Source organism: Pseudopipra pipra, chromosome 1 (genome assembly GCF_036250125.1).
Source record: "Pseudopipra pipra isolate bDixPip1 chromosome 1, bDixPip1.hap1, whole genome shotgun sequence".
In the NCBI taxonomy this organism is placed as follows: domain Eukaryota; kingdom Metazoa; phylum Chordata; class Aves; order Passeriformes; family Pipridae; genus Pseudopipra; species Pseudopipra pipra.
In genome coordinates this window covers 104,838,849-104,862,397 of record NC_087549.1, presented here as the reverse complement: position 1 = coordinate 104,862,397, position 23,549 = coordinate 104,838,849, and the positions used below count along the sequence as shown (strand labels likewise).

General features: G+C 36.0%; 1 protein-coding gene across 1 annotated transcript in view; it reads right to left on the bottom strand.

Annotated features, from left to right (window-relative positions):
- The window catches only part of CNTNAP2 (contactin associated protein 2), a 1,027,914-nt gene that overhangs the window by 304,774 nt on the left and 699,591 nt on the right, over positions 1 to 23,549 (bottom strand). The window contains exon 13 of the mRNA XM_064668935.1: positions 8,443 to 8,643. Within this exon, the coding sequence (XP_064525005.1) occupies positions 8,443 to 8,643 (201 nt within the window). The remainder of the gene's footprint in view (positions 1 to 8,442; positions 8,644 to 23,549) is intronic.

Genomic DNA, 23,549 nt, shown 5'->3' with positions numbered 1-23,549 from the left:
CAAAGCAGTATTGGGGTACACTTCCAATAGAAACCAGTAAAATAGGTCCTTCCTAGGGTAACTGAGAAAGCAGCATGTACTAACCAGCTGCCACTTTCTGAAACTCACTATAGTTTAGCAGCTAAATTAGTAACTGCTTCCAAATCTTTAGCTGCTGCTTCTGAAATGCTGGACTGCATTTCAGTCTTTTGGATCTTGTTAGCAGCTCCATCTTTCTCATTGCACTGGTCAACATATGCCCAGATTCAGTGTTTAATTTCCACCAGTAGATATGGTAAGCATTCTTTTTTTTTTTTTTTTTTTTTAATCTGCAGATCCATTTTCCCAGAAAATATGGTTATTGATTTTTTTTAAAATCAATAAATCCTATAAATCAAGTGAAGTGAAGCATCTTTCCCACTCCTTATCCCAAGAATCTAAGGAAGTGATCATGAATCATTTTTGCTGGCAACACAAATTTCTTGAAAATAGAATTTACTGTCCATATGTCTTTTCAGTAGTGTTCTACCTTATGGAAAATCAGGGGTTAATCAGGCATCTTAGTCTTCTCACATTGAGTGATCTCACATAACAAAATATATCAAAAGATATATCGGAAAAGGATCTTGTTGAAGTAATTCCTTCTAAAAAGAAGGCCCTCTCCTATATAAATACTTATGGATGTATGGATCTATGGATATAGATCTACAGAAAGAAATCTGCAGGTACCTACAGCTTATGCTACAGACACACACAGGCACAAAAATTCAAGGGGACAACGTACTCCCCTGCCCCAGATTATAATGGCAATGATGTTACGTGAACCTGATTTTATAATAGGTGGTATTTTTTGCATACACACTACCATTAGTGAAACTCTGTCCTCATACATATACAAGCAACTTTGGCTGGTCTAAGTGACATTGTTTTAACCTTCACAAATGTAGGCAAACTGAGTATGAAATCACTGAAGGGGATTTATGAAAAGAATGGGTTACATTACAAAGAAAACAGGGAAAAGTAGAGAAAGTGCATGTGGAGTTGTTCATAAGGTGAAAAGGGAAAACTATTTCAGGCACTCTGTTTCAGAGACAATCCAGAAAAACATTTTAACAGACTGATTTGATAAATAACATCAAGCATGAATACATAAAAAGTACAGTAAAAAAGTACAGTAAAAAAAATACTCCAACATACTCCTGGAATATGTTAACAATCACACCATATCCATTCTCTATATTCTGTTCATATGCATTCTGCTGTGTTCCAGAGATTTATCTGAACTCACTATGAAAAAGCAGCATGATACAGGGGGTGGGATCTGGTAACATTGCTAACAACAAAAAGTGATTCTTACAAAGCAGTTCCAGTATTCCCAAACTCCATTTATAAACTGAAGGCTGTTTAAAGAGGCTCCTGAGAAGTAGAAAAGTTTTCAAATATAAAATTAAATACAAAAGTTATAGCTCAATGCCCCAGGCTGTCAGGTTAGAATGTAGGAAAGCCCTCACTACAACCTTCAGGTAAAGGGTAAAAGTCCCAGCCTGAAGAAATGAAACAGTACCATCTCATCCATGAAAACAGGGCAGGCTATTTTTCAGTAATAATTGAACACTGGTCATCTTAAGGGCAACACAGGGCAATGAAGAAAAGACCACAACACAATAGGGAAAGTGCCATCCTAACTGTGTATTTTTAACTGTATTCTTCATATATGCTCTTCTTTATAACATCTTCATCTCAGGATAAGAATAAGAAAAATATTCTCGGAGTAGTGCAAATGCATTTAGTATATGAGTGAGGAGAAATTCTTGTCAAGACATGCAGTGATACACTACCTAGGTCCATTTTATCTGAGAAATTAATAAACTAGTCTGTTTTGGTCATTCATCAAGAAAGATAACTTTTCCCCAAAACAACCTGGGTTTGTGAAGAAGCAATGTCTGTGACCATTTCTGTGAAAACAATAACGATGAATGGTTTTAAACAGATTTTATAAAATATGATGCACTATAAGAAGTGGAGAAATTATTGCCTTCCTCTATCTTTCTTTTAAGAAATAAAGATAATGAATCTTTTCCCATAATAGGTAGAACACATTCACATAGAGAGAGAGGGTATGAGAAACAATTGTTTTAGAACATTTTGCTAGAACTGCAAAGTTAAAGCTCTGATGCCCCACTTTTTCTTAAAAAGGTATAGGAAAGAAACTAGGGTTCACAGCACTTCTGTTACAATTTCCATAGAGGATTTATAATATTCACTAAGCTTTTATCAACTACTATTATTTCTAACAACCAAACACCAAAGCAACATGTAGCCTTTTTCATCTAATGATCCTGGATTAAGTCTAGTTCTTGCACAATAGCAATGAAAACTTGGAAAATTAGCAAAAATAGTTCACCAACTAAAGGAATGATGAAGATAAAGTGAAACTAGGAGACTCAGTGATCACAGCTGCAAAAAGCTGCAAAGAAGTTGCTAAGAGAGAAGCAAAGGTGCAGAGCAAAACGAAGACATGAGAGAAGGGTGTGTTAGCAATGGACTGGAAAAAATGACCTCTTCAACTAACCGTTTATTTGTCCAACTTTTACCTAAGAGGACTGGTATGCATTTAATGAGAAACATTTAGCGCATGAATTATTGTCTTCTTCTGTTTTATGGCAACATGACAACGACTAAGTGAAAATGAAATCACCAAAAGCTGAAGGTTTCCACTTCTAGGACATGAGTATGTAGATCAGAGTGGAGCAAGGTCACTGTTCCTGCTTCCCCTGTGCTTTAAAAATTACTAGAAGTTGAAATCAGCTTTTCTAGAACACTAAGAAGAAGGGGTCAATCATTATTCTTAAGGCTGGACAAGATACATGAAAGCTTAGGGGCATGTTTTCTGAAAGAATATGGAAAACAGGGTGCTGAAGCAAGTTTTGGGGAGGCCCCCATTCACAACCATAGGACTGCAGAAATCCCATTCCTCTCTCAGACTGTTTCTGAAGAAATCTTATGAAGCAGGAATTATATCTGCAACTAGCATTCTAGATCAATTAGTGGGTAGTGATGGGAAAGTTCATAAGTTCATTAAGTTCTGATTTGGATGGCAACTTAGGAAAAAATACCATATTGCAATTTTTAACTTTGTTTTTATCTCAGTGTACGCATAAATCTTACTTCCTACTGGTATTATGATTGCTTTATTGTAACTAAAACAACCAAACATCAAATTAAGTTTTCTATTTCACCTGTTAAACTCCTAAATTCATGAAGCTGCTGTCTTATTTCCTCCAGAGACAAACAGGCATGAAACAGTAATTCATGTACTGCAGTAACTCTGCTATATGTTTTTCATATGCTGCCTGCAGGCACAGTGAATAGGAATAAAAATTGAGACACAGCAGCAACAGATCTTGTTCTGTTCTCTGTATCTATGCTTTTAGCTCCCACTCTCTGATTATTTGTTACAGTTCCTACAGCTCTGGGAAATGACAAGACACAGATACAGTGAACAGAGCAGCCCACCTCCCTTCAGGGTCTTATTCCCAGGGTAAAAGGAAGAATGGAAGAACCAGCATGCTGTTCCCTCCCCATTTTGGAGGCAAAGATCAGTGGCCCATGGAAAATATCATACCCAAGAAGTCTCATGTATGTGTTATTAGGAAGTCTCATGAAAACAGTGGATGAAGATAATTTTATTAACTATCCTTTTGTGTTCTATGAGTATATCCTATCACTATTCTCTGTATAATTTTGCTTCTTACAGTGAAGAAGGGAAGTTTATTTCTATAAGAGCAAAATGATATTACATACCGCATTGCCTTTTCCCCCCTTGTTAATCAGTGGGCACAAAAGAACTTTCTTCTATCTCCAAGTTCCTGTTTGCAAATAAGGCAAATGTCCTATCACCTACCATACCAAATGGACATCAAGAACTTAGAAAACAAGCTTTCTGCACATTCTCAGCTCTAAACATTTTTATCCTCTCAAAATGGAAGTTTCCAAGGAAACAAGAAGAAAAGAGGACATGAGAAATGCAAATATAAAAGAGAAAAACGAAACAAGAAGTCTGGTGTTTATTATTTTTCAAATTACATATAAATGCACATTGTTATTAGGTGGCAATTATAATCCATGGGCTTACTATTTCATTCATTTTTTAACTGCAATAGTTACTTGAATTACCAAGATTAAGCCTCTATCATGATAATAACTGCATATTCACAAAGGAATTCCTATTCTAAGAAAAAATATATGATCTAAATAGACAATATAGACAATAAGAAGCACCAATCTCATGTTGGCAATAAAAATAAAAATTGTTACAATCATAGAGGAAATCTGTATCAGAGTCAGGATCCCACTGCAGGATCCCTACTTGAAAATGGCTTCCTTAGAAATTTACAGTGTAGAATCATAGAATCGATTGGGTTGGAAAAGACCTCCGAGATCATCGAGTCCAACCCTTGGTCCAAATTCAGTCCATTTACTAGATCATGGCACTCAGTGCCACGTCCAATCTGCATTTAAAAATCTCCAGGGATGGTGAATCCACCACCTCTCTGGGCAGCCCATTCCAATGCCTGATCACTCTCTCTGTAAAGAATTTTCTCCTGATATCCAACTTAAATTTCCCCTGGCGGAGCTTAAGCCCGTGCCCCCTTGTCCTATTGCTGAGTGCCTGAGAGAAGAGACCAACCCCTACCTGGCTAGAACTTCCCTTCAGGTAGTTATAGACGGTGATGAGGTCACCTCTGAGCCTCCTCTTCTCCAGGCTAAACAACCCCAGCTCCCTCAGCCTCTCCCCATAGGACTTATGCTCCAGTCCCTTCACCAGCCTTGTTGCTCTTCTCTGGACCCGCTCCAGCTCCTCAATATCCTTTCTGAACTGAGGGACCCAGAACTGAACACAATACTCAAGGTGTGGCCTCACCAACGCAGAGTACAGGGGAAGGATCACTTCCCTGCTCCTGCTGGCCACGTTATTTTTGATACAGGACAAGATCCCATTGGCCTTCTTGGCCACCTGGGCACACTGTTGGCTCATGTTGAGCTTCCTGTCAATTAGTACCCCCAGGTACCGATAGTTTTGCTTTTTATTATGATAACATGGAGTATTTTCAGCAGATGTTTCTCATTTTGAACTTTCTGAAGAAAGTCACCAAGCTATCTTAACTAATTTTGTTTTTCTGATGATCTTTAGTTAAGGCTTTGAAACAGACCCATAGGTTTGAACATAATTTATAACATATTGGGCTGTGAGTTCAAAACAAACAAAAAATACCCCAAAGCCAAAACAGCAAAGACAGAAAATAGCCTTTGCTTATTACTAGACGTGGACTCTTCATTCAGCTTTGAGAAGATAATTGAACGAGATGACATCCTTCAGTGTCTTCAAACCTGAATTATCCTAGAGCCTTATGACATTCCTGTTTCCAGGAGTGTTTCCAGAAGTCATTTATGACTTAATTTACATGAAACATCTTGTTACTATCTTCCCTCAGACTACATGGAAAGGCTATGGCATTGTTACCTGCAAAATCACTCCCAATCCCTACTGTAAACAATGATTTTAATCTGTTTGGTGGGATGTACATGTTGTTTTGCTCGGATGAAAGTCCATTATTAAGAAGAAAAAGGCATGGACTTGAAGCAATAAAGTCTTAAAGTCTAAAAGTCATAACAGAAGAATGAGAATTGTACAGACTACTTTTGATGTATCTGTCTGAAATCACAAGACAACGAGAATTCTTTGACTTTTGTGCCTGCAGCCAAAAAAACCCCCACAACAAAACAGGTTTATTAATGTGAAGACTTTCCTCAAACACAGAATTTCTATGTAGTTTCCACTTCATACAAAAAATTATTTAAGCTATTATTAGCAGCAGAACATATATTAGTGCAATTGGATATACTTTTACCTTGCCAGGAAATGCACAGCTAAAACCAGCAAAAACTATAGTTCATTGATGGCTTGTTAATTATTTGCCATTAAAAGATCAATAAACAGCTTGGGTCCTGATTTGTTTAAATATATTAACTGAGGAATTTCTTCCTGAGAAGGAATTGTGTTGTAAAGTGGTACAATCCCCAGGAGATGAAAAGGTGAAAAAGTTGAGTTGCTGAACTGTCTTCTCCATTTTCTCAGTTCTCTTTGATGCAATTTAAAACAAAAAGGAGCTTTCTATCTTAAGTGGTTAGTTAAACATCTGGAAGATGTAAACAAAAAAGTTTTGGCCTAGAAAAGCACCTATGGTCAAGGCCAGAAATCCTGATCTCATCCTGTGAAGCCTAGAGAGGTTTTACTACTGGCTGCAACACCATCAGGTTCTCACTTCCTAAGGAATATATAAATGTTGATTTTTTTAAAATTTCTTTGTGTGGGCACCATTCTGCAATGATTTATACAAAAAGCTCGGTGGTGGAAGAAGCCACGTGAGTACTTGGAGCTGTGGTGTGAGATGAATAGGGTGTCATAATATATTCAGCAAATATGGCAATCCTCCAAAAGAGAGAAAGGTGTGAAAAATTAGTTCTTTGGTTTAGAAACCATAGACTGAAGCCAAGAACACATAGAAAGAAAATGGATTGGCCTCTTCCCCACTAACACACAAATCACTGCTGTTCTATGTGTACAAACCATTACAGGTGTTATGCAAACACTGCAGTGTAATTTTTTGTTACTGTCTAGGTTAAAATAATCTGCCTTTGTTGCTTCTTTCTCTCACTTAAAAGGAAAAAATAACACATTACAGAATACCTGTGGAAACTCACTTTCCATACCAAAAAACTAGTTTCTAAGAGAATTTGTTTTTCCATAAAAAAGTTTAAAACATGAAGAAGGAGATAGCTGCAAAGGATGCTCGCAAATTTCTAAGAACCTTAAAAATGCAAATAGCTGGAACTCATTATTTCTTTAAAAAAATTTCAGTAAGTTATGCTGCTTAATTGTCCTTCTAAATCTAGGGCAAACACCTGCAATTATGGTGTATATTTATTTTATTATAATATACATATATACTAACAATCACAAATTGGTCCATAAATAATAGTCTTATACATTTCAAGAAGAAGAATCTAGCACTGTACTCTGTGTAAACTATGAGCTTTCTAAGCACATTATCTCCAGCTCCACTAACAAATAAATCTGCCTTCTAATACCTGCCCAAAGATACACCCATATACAACTTTTCTGAAGTGTATGCAAGTAGGGAGCTTGTATCCATCAGCAGAATCTAATCACAATACTTCTAGTTATGAACATGATTCAGGATCCTATATATTAAGGCCCAAGAAAGAAGAAATCATTTTCCACAGTGCAGAGTCTCTGTGCTATGCTAAATTGAGCAAAATAACAGCAACAGAGACAAAGTATGCACTAGAAAAGTTAAAAAAACAATAGGAAGGAGGGAGAGGGAGTAACAAGCATTACAGTGTCTATTAACTAAAGGAATGCTTATGGAAATAGGAATAAGATGCACATGCATGCCAAATGAATCCTTATCTATAGCACCATAAGAAAATATATCAAAACAAATTCATGAGGGGAAGCACCCTAAAGTAAGCATGCAGCCATGAAATTAATCTGAAATGCATTTGGATTGCTCTTATAACAATGAACTCATTTCACAATCATGAAAATGTGTTATATGTTTCCACTTATAAACCAGTCTTCCCTAAGTACCATTAAGATTTATTTAACATCAAAATCTATCATATACAATTAGAACATACATAAAGTATTAGATGCATATTAAAAGGGTTTTTAAAATGGAATTCCTTCCTTATGTGCTGCTTTATTAATTCTGGAACAACTAATACTTTTATCTTTATCACTTACAAGTAACACTTGTTGAGGAGGCATATACAGAAAGCAGTACTAGGACTATTCTCTTCCAGTAAAGCAAAAGAAGAAACTTATAATGAATCTACTTGTAGGTAACAGCATATCATTTCTTACACAATTACATTACTGACCATGACAGTCCCTACAATGTGTAAGGCATCTGATTACCCAGAAATACTCTGTGTTTAAGAAACTGTTTCAGAAATATTAGTGGGAAAATTCCAGCCCTTATTCAGTCAGTGCCCTTGTTGCTTGTAGCATATGAAAACTGACAACCAGAAAAACAGGATAAAGTTCAAAGCAATTTTTCAATGCCTCTATTGATTAAACTTTAAAAGTTACCATGTTTAGCAAAAGCCTCCTGCTTTAAGGAGCAACAGATCTGAGAGAAGAACACAAAAACACACAGTGCAATAAAAATCATTTTAGTAGTAAGCAAACAGGCAATTTTTAAAAAGAAAATAATGTCTTCTGTATTTTTAGCTATTTACCTCTTTGTCAACTTTAATGAAGGAGGACAAAGAAGTCTGTTCAATGAATGAACTAGTCTAACAGCAATATCTGTTAAATTATTCAGATAAAGTTTTTTAACACCATATTTAGTGGATATCCCATTCTCAGCCTACCTGGTGTATTCAGCAGCCGGGACATCTTGCAAGAGTAGGAGATAAACTGCTCACAGTATTCAGCACTACTGGTAATGGCAGAAATCTGGTCCATTGTTGCACTGTAGTTGAGCTGCAGTACAGATAACTTCTCCAGGCTGTTGCCTCCCACAGAAGTCTGCATTTGCAGATCATGGTACACAGTTGTCCATACTTTATCCTCTGAAAGAGAGGGGAAGAAAGACAAGACAAGAACTGGTAAAAGATAGGCAATGGAACTAAATTAAAATAAATCTAGGCCTTTGACAAAAGATAAAAATGTTCTGCAATATATTTTTTGAGGTGGTAGTGGAGAAGAAGGACATTGAATGTGAAAAATCATCATGTGAGAGTATAGTTCCAACAACTAAGAAGCCGTGATGGGAAAAGACTCTGATCACCTTTATGAAAAGATAATGGAGGAGTCTTCCTTGAACAAGGAACTGATGCTAATAATTACATATGGAACTAGTAAGTATTAATTTTGATCAGAAGGACACAAGGCTGATGCCTTAAAGATTCAAGGTCTCTACGTGAAGAAAATTCACTGTCATGATAAATTCCTGTGGGCTGGAGAGCAACACTGCTTTGTAGTAAAGTAACAATAAGGATACACCAGATTCTTATGTGATTACATCATTTAACAATTAATACTGAAAACAATGCAGTTTATCAAGGTTTCCACATTTTTTAACCAAGCTGTGTTCCTAGGGTAAGCCAAAATTAGTGTTTATTGAGACAAATATTTCTAAATAGCAGCCCATATGACTTTATTGATTCTGTTAATGGTACAGATAGCAGCACAAGAAATAATGGAAGTAGAATGGAAATACAAAGCTTCTGTGTAGTTGTGAAAAGACACGAGGAAGGATGACCTAATTTTGTTGTTAAATACAGCAGAACTGGCCAAATCTCTCACCTTCAACAACCATTTTTGCAGGCTCGTGCAAAAAGTGTATATTATTCAGCCTAAATAGGGTCTGTATGCATTATATTGCTTTAAACTACTGAACAGCAAGTCACTGGAAGTGTTACTGTGTACCATTTGTCAATAGTTGCCAGAGAAGATTTAAGATAAGATATCATAACAATGAAACAACACACTCCATACTCCTCTTGTAGAAAGATTTGTGGAAGTTGGAAGGTAGTTTAGAAATGAAATAAAGAAAGGGCACAGAAACTTTCCTGTTATAGGCCAACCATTATTTTTTCTTAGATGGACATTCCACTGAACCAAAATGAAAAAAAAATATTATCTGAGTAAGGCATAGGGTTTTAAAATGAAAACAAGAAGAGTCTGTCAGTATTAGTGATATTGCCTTCCTGTAAGAATACTATTATATCACTTAGGTGTGAAAAATTTTCAAATTGAATTTGACTGCCTACTACTGTAAAAATACACCATCTCAGCTGGTATTTACTACATATATTGTCCATGTCACATAGACATGGAATGAAATAGGTCAATTATTCTCTGTAAATAAACCCCAGAAAATTCTCTTTTCTCTGTAGATTACCATGTAGCATATTACCATAAAACTTTCTAGAACTGCACCAGGTTTTGTCAGTAATATTTGTCATGTACAGTACTTCCATATTTTACATTGTTTTTCTGTTTCTTTTTTAAATTTTCTGCTTTGTATCCTTCTACCACTATGGGTCGAGTTAAAGAAATGTGTCTTGAAACAAGAAATATGGAACCTTAAAAAAACATCTGTAAGAATCTATCCTGGTGCCTTGAACAGGCTTGCACAAAAGCCCAGTTTCCCAAATGAGTCAGCCAGGCCTTTGCCTCAAACAGTTCAGCTGTTCCTGTAGAGCAACACCACTGACCACAGTTGTTCTTCCAGAGATGCAGAGACAAAAATACACCATTCTGCTAACTTTGCTGTATTTATCACAAAAACAGATTCTCCAGAGAGTTCACCTGTCAGCTTCTGAGAATACTAATTCACCTGACAGATGTGCCTTTACAGCAATAAACCTCATAAAATGTAGAGCATAACAGTATGTTTTCAATTCTTCTATGTAAATGTCATGCCTGTTAATACAAATCTCCAAGTAATTCTAAAACCTGTGGCCTGATACCACACTACAATATTTTAACTACATGTAAACACTTTGCCAAACTGAGACATATTCAAAGGTGCTTCAGTACTTCTTCACCCCATTCACAGAAATGTGCTGCCATACCCTGATGAGTTTAGGTGCAACTCAGAGTAAAGTTAACTTTCCGTGTTATGATTATTCTTATCTCCATGACTCCGTCTTATTTTCCAGTCTTAATTTTTACTGCATAGTGTCAGACTATTTTGGATTATACAGAATCCTGTGGACCCATGTGTTTGCAACTGATATGGTGTAAGTCTTTCTAATCAAATGTTTGGAGATAAGGTAAGCAAAGCAGACGAATCCTCCACAGGGAGTATGCATCACTAGCCAAATGAGATGAAATTCAGCAGGTGATGGAAGATGGTTATTATTTTAATATTCATATATTTAGTCCAAAGCTCTGTATAAAACTCAACAATATTCTTGCACTGAGAAAAAAATATTTTAAAAAAAAGCAGGGGGAAGGAAGAACAGGAATTCTTATTTCTGTATTTAAGAACGGGAATTCTTATTTCTGTATTTCTTTAATTCCACTCCCAAGTATCAAGAAAAAATTTATAATTGTCCCCTGTCAAGTTATACAGAGAATATAACAGTGTTGTTGAGAGCCTGGCATGCAAGTTTAGTGCAGATTCATTTCCAAGAAAGGCTTATACATTCACTGACAGAAATGTCTCATTTTTCGCAGAAAACATTGTACATATAAGAGCTCAAAAATGTTAGTAAGGAATGTACTAGGACAGTTAGAGCCTCATACTGGATTTCTGAGCAAAGACTCCTAGACTAGCCATTAAGAGAGACTAGGAATGTCATTAGCAATAGGAATTGTGTTAAGCATTATATCTAAGAAGGGATTCCTTTATGGATAGTAGATTCTAGTGAATGCAGCCCTGACACTTCCCCTCCCACTTAGGGAGTTTCAAACTTTATTATGGCACACTGTATTAAGGAAGATAGAAACATATTCTTGTCAGTCAAATATATCCTCTAAAAACTTCAGGATTGTTCTGTCAAAGCATAAGTACTACTAGTGGGTAAGAGCTTGTTGCACCTTGTAATGTATCTATTTATCAATATACATATATGTGCATAAAGTCAATTACTATTTCTAGAAAAGCAACTAAGTCTTTTTTTGCTATATAAAAGATGATGGCAGATTGGTTAGGATCCAGATACTGGAAATAAATGCAGCTCTCAATTAACTTGCAACTAATTTGTGGATAGTCTGGCTCAAATGACTAATAAACATGTTCAGCAAGCCGGCTTGTCCAAACTCTGGAAGCTGAATGATCTGTGCCTGCAGGTCAGGCACAGAGACAGTGTGGAGGAAAAGTTGGGAGCTGTGTACAGGAAGGAAGTTCTTTATTTGGGTCAAGGATTTTACACTCTTCACACATTTTCCTTATTTTACTGACTCATGGATCAAAACTGTACAGAATGACAGGGCCTTTCTTTGATTGGAAAAACAGATTGACAGTGTAATACGGTCACAGAAAAAAATCCATTTCCCCTCAAAAAAAAGCAGACTCCTGCATTTCATACATTTATACATCTGGGAATGGCTTTAAGATGTCTGGAAAGGCTTAAAGGAGAGAGTTGCCAGAAAAATACCATATCTATTGACTGCTGATTACAAACTGCTTTTCCCTTTAAATCTTAATAATTTTTTAACATGTTAATTCTTCCCATGGAAACCAGCTAGACACTTATAGCATGAAAATAAGGCCATCATGTTCACCTGTGGTTCCAATTTCTCCCAAACTGCTTGTTAGTTGAGACCATTCTTGAGAAAGATTGAATTAGTAACCTGCTTGCAGCCAACTTCCCTTACAGAAAAGGTAACACAGATAGTTCACACTATCTCAAAGACCTGTATCATCACGATTTATGGCATTATTCCCATGTAGCTGAGAACAGGATGCAGTAGGCATGGTTAATATGTCAAAAATTGCAAGAAAAACTACCCTTTATTTCTGTCAATAGTACACAGAAATCTCATTTAAAGTACAGGGAAGTGAAAAATCTGTCCTAGTTAACTGTAATTTGATATATATTCCTGGCAATTACAGTCACCACAACACTGGAATGAGTATTCCCCTAATACACTAGCAGTTATTTTAAGAATGCATGACATATGGCGATTGCTAACCACAAGTGTTTAGAGACAATTTGTCAGTCACAGCTGTGTATATGACTTCTGCATAGCCAAACACACCTATAAAGAGCAGACTTCACTTAACAATCATAATGCTGTTAAGCAGCATTTTCTATAAAATATTTTATGTGCTTATGACCTCAGTTATTCAAATTAAAAATAATAATAAAATGAATTAATGTTGAGTAGTTATTAGTAATTTAAGGTTAATGATAATATTCTCATAATGTTTCTTTTTTTGCAGACATATTAGCAGGAATATAAAAGTTAATGTTTAAAGGAAATCAAAGTACTTTTTAAATTAAAAAAAAATGCAATATCACAGAAAAGAGTGTAAAAGAAAATTAAGGTAAAGGATAGTGAAAAAAGGAGGTTTTTTGCAATATTACATGCAATTTACTGGGGGTTGTGATGGTGAACTTCTACAGCTTAGCCCACTATGTAGTGTTTTATTTGAGGCTGGCCAAAATACCCTAGAATCCAATAAATAGTCAAGTCAGCCAACGGAAGTGCTGGGATTGGCCTTGAATATGAAACTCATATAAAGCCATAGAAGTCTGGGAAATGACATGTGAGTAGAGCAAAACAATTATGTAGCAGAAAATTTGATGTTTATGTAGAGTTCACACTTACGGTCAATCTCGTATCATTAGACCATACAACTCAAAAGACTTCTCAATTCTGATGTAGTGTAAGGAGCTAAGCTGGATAAAGAGTTTCTTTTGATATCATAGTAACATTGAGAAGATAAGAATTACCTGATTTGCTGACCTGACTGAAGGGTAGATTATGCAAACATAATTAGCATCACTGCTAATTCCATTAATTGCATTCTATTTTTGCCCAAAGTTAATCCTATGCACAGATTTCAATGAATTTTGGATATATTGAAATTTGGAGCAGTCTGAATTATTCCATTATCAATGCATTGTAAGAAAGCCTGATTTTTAAAAGGATCACTTAAAGACCCACTAAATGCTTCTTTGCTTTATTGTAAGAAAATGAGTTACTTCTGTAGTGTCAGAAAAGGAATTCTGCCATTGAGATGAGTGCTCTAAATTTGATATGGATCCATTATTCTTGCATCATAAACAATGTTGTTGAATCCTAGTTTTAAGTGGACAAAAGAATGCAATGTATTTTTGCAATAAGCTGGTTTATGTAGTAAGGTAAACCAGGAACGTAATAAATACACTGAAAATGTAACACCTGTCCTGGTCTGTCCTCTCACTTCCGATTGAACCTTTCATATTTTAAGACAAAGAGGCTTTTGCCTTCAGCAGAAGAAACTGGATACTTCCCATACACATGGAACTATATTTATATGTATATAAATCCTGACTGGATTTATTAGGCTGGTACTAGTTTTCCCCCTGGAGAACAGAATACCAAACTAGCTAATTGCTAACACTTCAGGAAGATAAGGGTCTCCAAGATGGCCACTCCTTCATTCAAGTGCATTTCTTCTTAGATTTTTTTTTTTTTTAGTGTTGCATAGTGTGTTCCAGTTGTACAAGAAAAAAGATATGAAAAAGTGGTTCTTCCATCATTTTGTTTTTATCAGGGAAGGGGAAGTGCAATTATCTTTCAATAGAATGCAGAAAACCAGTAACCATAGATTCTTAATGGAATTCATAATGGTTTTCATTAAGAACAATCTAATTAGATCCAAACTGCTAATACATGTGATGCAATTATAGAGAAAACAGGTTCCCTGTAATTCAGTCTGTACATTACTCTTTGCTGAAGCAGTTCCTCTCCAACAGATAGACATTACAGTAAGATTAAGTTCCTTAAGATTTTTTTCTTTTTAAAAAGGGAAATGACCACTTCTTTCCTTGAAAAGACATTAAAGTGACATAATTTGTTTTGCTGAAAATACCTTTCAATTGCAATGACTGGCTTACAGTCCTGTCCATTCACCAGTCCTTTTTCCGCTAATAAAAAGTGAAGCAGTTAACTAATAAAATAATCAATTGTTATTAGTAACGATTCACTAATAAAAAGCAAAATGAAATTTAAAATTTCCTTGATCACCAGCTGTCCAAATGATCAAATAAAATATTTGGTTTGATTCAAGTGATTTTTCCCACATCATATCCAACATATTTCATGATGTTGCAATAGTATTTAACACTATTCCATTGACTATCTTTCAGATACTCCATTTCTCCTGTTGAACTTTCCTCACTCATTTGCTTGGTGCTCAGTCGAAAAAGAAAACTTTCTTCTGACAAGCAAGTTAAGTAATCTTTAGTTGTAAGGTAAAACATACATAGGTATTCTTCCCAAGAATGCCAAGGCAGTTGAAGGATTAAAAAAAAAGTTTTATTTCAGATGCAAGGACCACTTTTTTACGATGGTGCATGCATCGGGCCCCAGGAGCAAAAGGCAAACCCACTCCTCCTCCTCCTCGGCTTTTTGTATCTTCTCTCTCTCTCCTCCTCCACTCTCTCTGGCCCAAGGAGGCCTTGTACCTGTCTGCAAACATGTTATCTCTCTGCATACCAGAGAGGAAGGCTGAGAACTTTTCAAGCTACGCAGGGGCGGGGGAAATCATTGAAATTGCCTTTGAGAAAGAGCCATCACCTAAGCAGAAAGTCTTCCTAGTGAAACAAGTTCTAGCTTCTCAGCACAAATTCTTCTGGAAATATATCTGCTCCTACATGGTGATGATGATTAACTGGAAATAAGTTTGAAAAATATAATGCATGTATTTCACAGATACTAATATATTTTCCACCTTTTAATTTAATCTACAGTTATAGCTATCACTATTAGAGTTTTACTTTTTTAGCATTGACGGAATTAAATTCTTAAGATATTATTTTATTAAATATTTTCAAGAAATCAGAAAACAGTTTTATTTCTCAGGAAAGATAATCTGCTCTCTTTCTCCCTCAATAGATCTGTGGTGGTTTGTTTTGATGGATGCAGTTGCATGACCTAAAATTTGGCTGACAGCCTTGACAAATGTCATCCTGTATGAGAACACTTTGGTTCCTGATTGCAGTCTCAGAGAAGATGGTTTTGAGAATGCCTGAGCATATAAAATAATTCATATTCTTTTTCTGACCGTCATTATTTACAAGTCCAAAAGAAAAGATTGCAAGTCCACACCAAGGTTCACGGTGTGCTCTATCCATTAGCCATAGGCAAAATAGACAGGATGGAAACTTTAACCCTCAAACTGATGAGATTTCTTTTAGATGGCTGTCTGCCATAGTAGCTAATTACTTTTCACCTAAAATGTTGCTGGCTGAGAAGAGTTTTATTCCAACCCTCTTCCTGCTTGGTAGGCTTATTTGGCATGAACTTGTAGGAAGACTAGCAAGGATCAGTGGTCTGTGCTGATGATTACTACACTACTGATACCTCTCTGTGTCTTCTTTAAGCTGGCAGTGCATATTTGGGATTCAAACAACATGGAGGGATGGGATAGTCAGCTGAAAGCTCAGTGAACTTAAATGTAAGGCAACATCTATGACAATGACAGCAGGAAGTAATTTCAAGGTGTAATAAAAATTATGGTCATCTTCATCTGTTGCTGGGTGCTCTGCATTTGTTGTTAACAATTAATGCCTGTGGGCCCTATTGGATTTCTAACCAGTGTCTGACAACTGCATTACATTAACGCTTAGGAATGGGTTTTCTTCACAAGTGTCAGCCTGGAGATAGCTCTTTACTAGACATCACGATTTTTACCATCATCGGTGCATTTATCCCTTCAAATTAGATTACTGCAGTGTATTCTATAATATGCTGTACTACAAATCATTCAAGAAACTAAACAAGACAGCCCATTTAAAAGTGGACTGCCTTCTAGGGAGGATAAAAATTACTATTGTAATCATCAGATATTATGAGGTCTCCCATTTTATTTTCTGATAAGAGCCTAGTTGATATTGTTGAATTGTGTGGGATGGTAATACAACAGGCATTAGCAACATGATTAAACTAGGCACCTTTTGCAACAACATTGTAGACACATTGATGTATATAATTGATGTGGAAAAAATTACGGTAGACAATATCCTCTTCTCCCTCCTTTTATATTTCTTTCTAAATGCGTTTATATATAAAAGCTTAAAACTATATGTAGCAATTTGAAACTGATTCTGCTATGGACTTCAAAGGTGCTCCAGTTGGGTTTATGAAAATGAAAAAATGTATGTTCGATTGAAGTTAATGGGTGTTTTGACAATCTTGTCTGAGATTTGCAAATGTCAATTTTGCGGTAAAGTTACTCTGGTGATATGAATACTATTGCCTTCATTTTACTAATATATAAAGTGAGGTTTAGATGAAAAAAAATCCAATATTCAGGGAAAAAAAGAGTAAATGAAAAGTGTTCTTATGAACTGAAATCTATTGAAATCAAAGTCAGTGTGTTTCTTAGTCTGTCTAGGTGTGAAATAAGATCAATCAAAAAATTTAGTTCAAACATTCCTGTACTCATTTTCTCCTTCTACTCCTTTCATTCCTTCCTTTCATTTTTCTTCATCAAGATAATAATGAATCTTCAAATTTAATTACCAACTACATACCCAATTGGGTATGTTCCTTTTTCACTTGAAGACTGTCTTCTGAGGCAATGAAACCGTACACTTCCCTTGTATTTACATAGTTTCTTTCATGACAACTCAGGACAGAGAAAACTTTACTTCGTGAACTTACTCTGATAATGAAAATATAAATTCATAATATTTTAAATCTATATGTAATAGATAAATCAGACGCTTTACAAGGTGGAGTAGAAAGAAGTGACCAAAATAAAGTTTCCAGGGAAACAAAAGTTGCCAGACAAGTAACACAACTTGCTAGAAACCTGAGAAGACATGAATTAAGTGGTAAGAAGAAGATGATTTCTCTGAAATACCAGACATGATTTCAAACCATTCAACACAGTTGTATGTAAAAAGCTAATGCCAAGAGTACCTTGAGAAACAGAACAGAGAGCACTCATACCTTCAAAGGAAAAACACTGTAGCAACAGAAGTTGTTAGGCTGAAAAACGGTGCCTGGAGGGGGGAGGAATCTAAATCCAATTTGGGCCCTAATATCAAAAATGACTTCATGTGGGTGTTATTAGAAGCAAGAGTTTAAGAATAATCATATATTGAAAGGAACAATAAATAATGAGGCGCAGTACAGCCATATGAAGGAGGACTCGGATCATTTAAGTGCCTGGTCTAACAGATGGCAATTGCAGTTCAGTTTAGATTAAGGAACATTAAAGTCAAGAACAAAGGACATAAAAGAATTAACAGTGTGGTTGTTTTCAGCACTGTGAACAGAATATGGGCAAGGGCTGGACACTTTTTTTTACAGTTCAATAACTGAAAAATTGACAACTGATTCTATGTTCTGAGGAGTGGTCTCATATATAACCTAGTATACAAATGGAAAGATCAAATACATCTCCTGTAAAGTGTCTTTCAGTTTATTTTAGCACATCATAGGAATATATGCACTTAAAAAAGAAAATCAGCTACTGCCTGAATTTTTGTTTTACAAAGCACCATAGCACAATCATTTAGCTATGATCCCAAACAGGGCTTCCTAAAATCACTAAAAAAGTAACACAGTTTAAAAATATATATATATTTCAAAGGGTATCCTAAACAAAAGGGCTCTTCAAAACTTTCACTATATAAGCTTGAATCATAAGAAACCATCTCCTGAGTTATCCTGGTTGACTTTCTGTTCTAATGGAGAGGCAGAAAGAAGACTAATGTGGGTCTCAACTGCTACCAGTAAAGAAACCTTACCTTTTGTTCTTCCAGCAGCTTCTGACTGCTTGAATCCTCAACATACTCTTCACTGATACAACTTAGTTCTCTCAAGTACATCCTGCACTCTCCTCTCATATCCTGCTATCCCGTCTCCATGGACAGATGGGGAAAAGGAATACAGTGTGCTGAAGTAGCCTTTCTAATTATTGGATCAATAAACTGAATGTTAGGCAACGTCCTGAAAAGACATTTTTATTTTGTTTTCAGACAGTGTCTCTAGATTGGAGAATTTATAATTCTAAGTTTTCATAGACATTCTTGGTAGTATGTAATAATTTCATCATTATTCTCAATCATATTGGCCACACTTATACTTAGGAAACCTATTTGAAGGTTACGGCATAAACTTAAGCATATTTTCTTGGGACATCACCAAAGTAACAAACACTATTGCTTTATGTAGTTTAGTGTACCTTCTCAGGACCTAGACAACCATCATTAAAGCATCCTAACTCATTGCAGAGGACTCTACTTCCAGGGGAAGGAACAGAGTGCTTTTATACAAATGTTTCTTTTAAGGAAATACAAATTCACACTTTCAGAAACTCCAACTATCCTTGCAGTATGTATGTGTGAAAGCAGTACCCTGAGTGCCATATAGCTCAAAGGCAGTGCTGTGTAGAGACAACACTCTAAGAGAGCCCAGTGCTGTACCAGCTGCCTCAGTGGCTTCCTGCTAGCAAATATCCAACAGATTCTTGCTCTTAGAAAATTCTTTCCAGCATCAGCAGCCATAGGACTCATGAAAAGAAAAGCAGAAATATGTGTATTTCCCTAAAACTGGTGCTCCTGAATATTTTTTTTAGTGCCCCAATATAGAAATTAGAGCATACAGAAAACACCACAGCATTTGGAGAAGAGGGTGGCATATGTGAAAATGAAGATGCTCTTTTACTAGGTCTAATAATGCTTTCCTTTTCATTGAAGGCTTGTAAATACTATCCCATACACTCCAATAATACTCAGAAATATAACACAATTAATAAATTTAATGTTTCATTATGCAGAAGTGATATATTTTAAATAAATATTTCTGAGATGCTGAAAAATTCATGATTGTGCATAATTGGTTTTTGCAGCTCTAGTCCAATGAATAGCTAAGTGTTTTGTTATATCTTTATCTAGTGAAAGATACATTACACTGTCTCTGCTCCTATGGAGGTTCCAAATATATAGAGAAGCCACCCATTACAACAGCTGAATACTTTCTAGAGCAATGAGAAATATTATTTACAAGGAAAAACCTTTATTCACATGGGTGATTGATATTTAGGGGTTATAGAGAATACTTCACGGTATCAAGAAAAGTTCCACATATGGTCAGGTCAATTCTGGCAAAAGTTGATTACAGCTTACCCATATACTTCAGCATGCTTGGCCTGGGCCTACCCTTTGGCCTCTATCAATGACTCTTTACACATGCATAATCTTTTCTACTGATAAGTATGCACACATTTCATACAGCTTTGCTGAACATTTAGTTGTTTGACCACATTTTATGTAGAATTTTAAATGATTTCTCCATCATAATATAAAAAGATGGTGTCTGGAATAAAATAAGTAAACCTGAAGTGAAATTATCAACTGTAAAGGACATCATTTAGCAATCAACTAGTTGGTTAGTCTTCAAGTGCCCACTCTAGTTATTAACGATTTTGTTATGTATTTTATTAGGTTTCCCCATATTTAATGAATAGAATGTGGATTTCTTTGAAGAAAGAAAAACTATATTTTCTTGTATATTAAGGCAGCTCTCTGATTTCCATAGGGATCTCCAAGAATAGAAAAGCATTAAACTATCTATAGATCAAGTTAAAATAGTGTCATTCAATAGGTCTATGAAGTTCCTTTTGTTCATCAGACATATATATTTACACATGTATACACAGTTTTAAAATTTGCCACACTGTGACAGATTATTCTCATTGCTTAACTGCTGTTATTATCCACTACAGAAGGTGAATTACATCAATTGAATGCTGAAATGTTATGAAGACTACTGACTTCATTTTATTCTGAGCAGCTGCAAAAATCCATCTGCTTGCAGATTACCAAATGCAGGTCTGCAACTTGCATAACTGACTATGCATATTTATTTCTTTCATACTATTACAACAATTCAAAATGTGCACACACACACACAAATTTTGTGCATAAAGAAACCAAAACTAAACACAAAATTTCCCCAGTTAAATCAATGGGCCAAAGATTTCATTCCATTCCTCTCAAGGAGACTTCTCCACTAATTAAGAGGGGAAAGGGAAAATAAAAAAGAGAAGGAAAAAACCCCAACCCCCCCAAACCCAGGTTCATGGTGCACTGAGTGAAGAACTGGCTGAAGGGCTTGAAGGATTGAAGTGAATTAGGCTACATCTGGCTGGTGACCAGTCCATTAGTGCTGTTCCTCGGGACTCAATTCTAGGACCAGTTCTGTTGAATATTTGCATCAGTGATCTGGATGCAGAAGTTGAATGCATGGTTAGTGAGTTGGTGGACAATTTTAAACTAGGAGGTGCTGTTGACTTTCAAGGGATAAGAGGCCTTACACGGGGATCTGGATAGATAGGAGTAGTACGAAATTCGACAAGAACGAATGGCAGGTTCTGCCTCTGGGGCAGAGCAACACCAGATAAAAGTCTAAACTGAGAGAGGAGTGGCTGCAGAAAGGGGTCTGGAGGTGCTGGTTGTCAGTAGGCTCAACAGCAGTCAGCAGTTTGTGCCCTAGCAGCCAAAAGGGCAAACCGTGCCCTGGGATTCACCAAACACAGTACAACTAGATGCTCCAAAGAAGTGATTACCCTGCTGTATTTAATACTGGTGTGGACTCACTTTAAGTATTGTGTGATTATAAGCTCCCACCACTTCAAAAGGATATTAGGGTACTTGAATGCATCCATAGGAGGGCACCAAAGCTGGGGAATGGGCTGACAGGCAGGTACTCTGAGGAGCAGCTGAGGGCATGAGGTTTGTCTGGTTTGGAGAGATGGAGGTTGAGGGCTGACCTCACTGCTCCCTACAGCTTCCTGAGGAGGGGAAGTGGTCTCCAAAGTGAACAACCACCAATGTCTAAAGGAGAGAACATGAGCAGTGTTAGTCTCTGTGCCCAGGAGGTCCAGGGATCTGTCCCTTCTCCTGGCGGCCATGCACTGGATGCAGCTCCTGGGTGTCCTTTTAAAGTAATGTGGACATTCAGACTATGTAAGTAAGGGGATTTGTACTGTATATGTTGCTTTAGATGTGGGGATGTCAGAGGTGAAAGAAAGGCTTTTGGTTCCCTCTGCATGAACTTTGCACACATGTACAGAGCATGTGGGATTTGGACATCATTCCTCGCCAATGCACGAACACACTTGCCTTTAGTGAGGTCTTTTCCTTACTGAGGTTTCCTTAGAGGAGAGAGTAGTATGGACAATGCTGTTAAAACCATGCTTTTGGACTTTTGGTCAGCGCTGAAGTGGTCAGGCACTAGATGGGTGTTTTAGGTCCCTAGTAACTCAACTATTCTAATCTATTCTAAAAAGAACAAACACACACATAAACCTAACAGAAATAAACAACCAAACAAAAAAACCCAAAACCTACAGCAAAAGGAGCTCATACTATCACAAAAGTACTGCTAATAATGGTAACTTCTAGTACTCAGGAAACTATTTCAGAGAAGTCGATGCTGCAACTCAAACATTTCAGTAGAGCTGAAATTTTCCTATAGTGTAATCGACTGAGTATCTACTTAATGAGTAAAACTTCACTAAACACGCAGTTTGGATAGTTGAGGAAATTTATGACAAGATAAAAGTCTTCCATCATTAATCCAAGAATTAAAAGTAATCTCAGTTTTTAGATACAAAACTAGTTTTCAATTATAACATTTTTTTAGCCCATAAAAATGGATCAGTTCTCAAAAGTAAAGCCATTTATGAAAGGAACTTTGCACAACTGGCATTAAAATGTCAATACATAAATTCAGTGAACACTAAATTCATCAAAAATAAAAGGTAAAAAAAGGTAAAAACCTTCTAAGAACTTCCTAATAATGGAAAAATCTTTGCAATATATAGAACAGAGATGAACAGTCCAGTTTTCTTCAAAATCTATTTTATTCCAGTCACTTGGAAGATATTTACTCAGACATAAGAATATGCTGCAAATAAATAAAAAATAAAGATCTTTCTATTGCTTTTCTAAAAAACAAAGAAAAGCAAACAAAAAACTTAAACCCATAAAAATTATCTATCTACAAAAAATAAAAAATGAAGTAACAAAGTAAATTTTTTAAGACACAAAGGACAAACCATTCTGAGAGAGCTATCTCAAGACATTCAAGGATTTAAATTTACTTTTCTTATTTGCTCAAAAGAACATAGATAATACTGACAATTGCTCCACATGAAATCTTACTCAGGAATGTGAAGAAATAACCTACAGATCATATGAAGCAAAAAATATTATTGAAAAGGGAATATGAAGACACTCAGTACTGATGTTGGTATTAAAATATTAGTTCAAAATACATTTCAACCAAGTGCTAGCAACTGAGTTAATAGCAGACATTTCCCAAGCCTATACAGACTGGAAACAAAAGGACAGGGGAGAGACAGAACTAGCTTCAAGGGACATTAATATCTTTGTTCTAACTCCACTTTCAAAAAAATTACTTTATTTGAAAATATTAAAATCTAATCTTGAAAATTGTCTAGATTTGGCTAAATTTGTACTACTAAAACTCATAAGATTGATTAGTGACTTCTACCTAGCAAGAAGGCTGAAATAGCAGCTACTCTAATTTGATTTTTCTATTCTGACTGAAAAATGTGGTTGCTGATCTCTGGCATCTGCAGTGTTTCTTTTCCACTGCACATAGAGCCCTTCAAAGCATTTGCAGCTGTAGGTTTGCAATACTGCTGGGCATTAAGTAACACAGGTTTAATAATACAATGACAGTTGTAGCAAAAACCTGTGACCACTGTGGCAAAAATATCAGGCAGAAATGAAGCAACCACTCAGAGCTGCCGTACACAGAAGTAAAG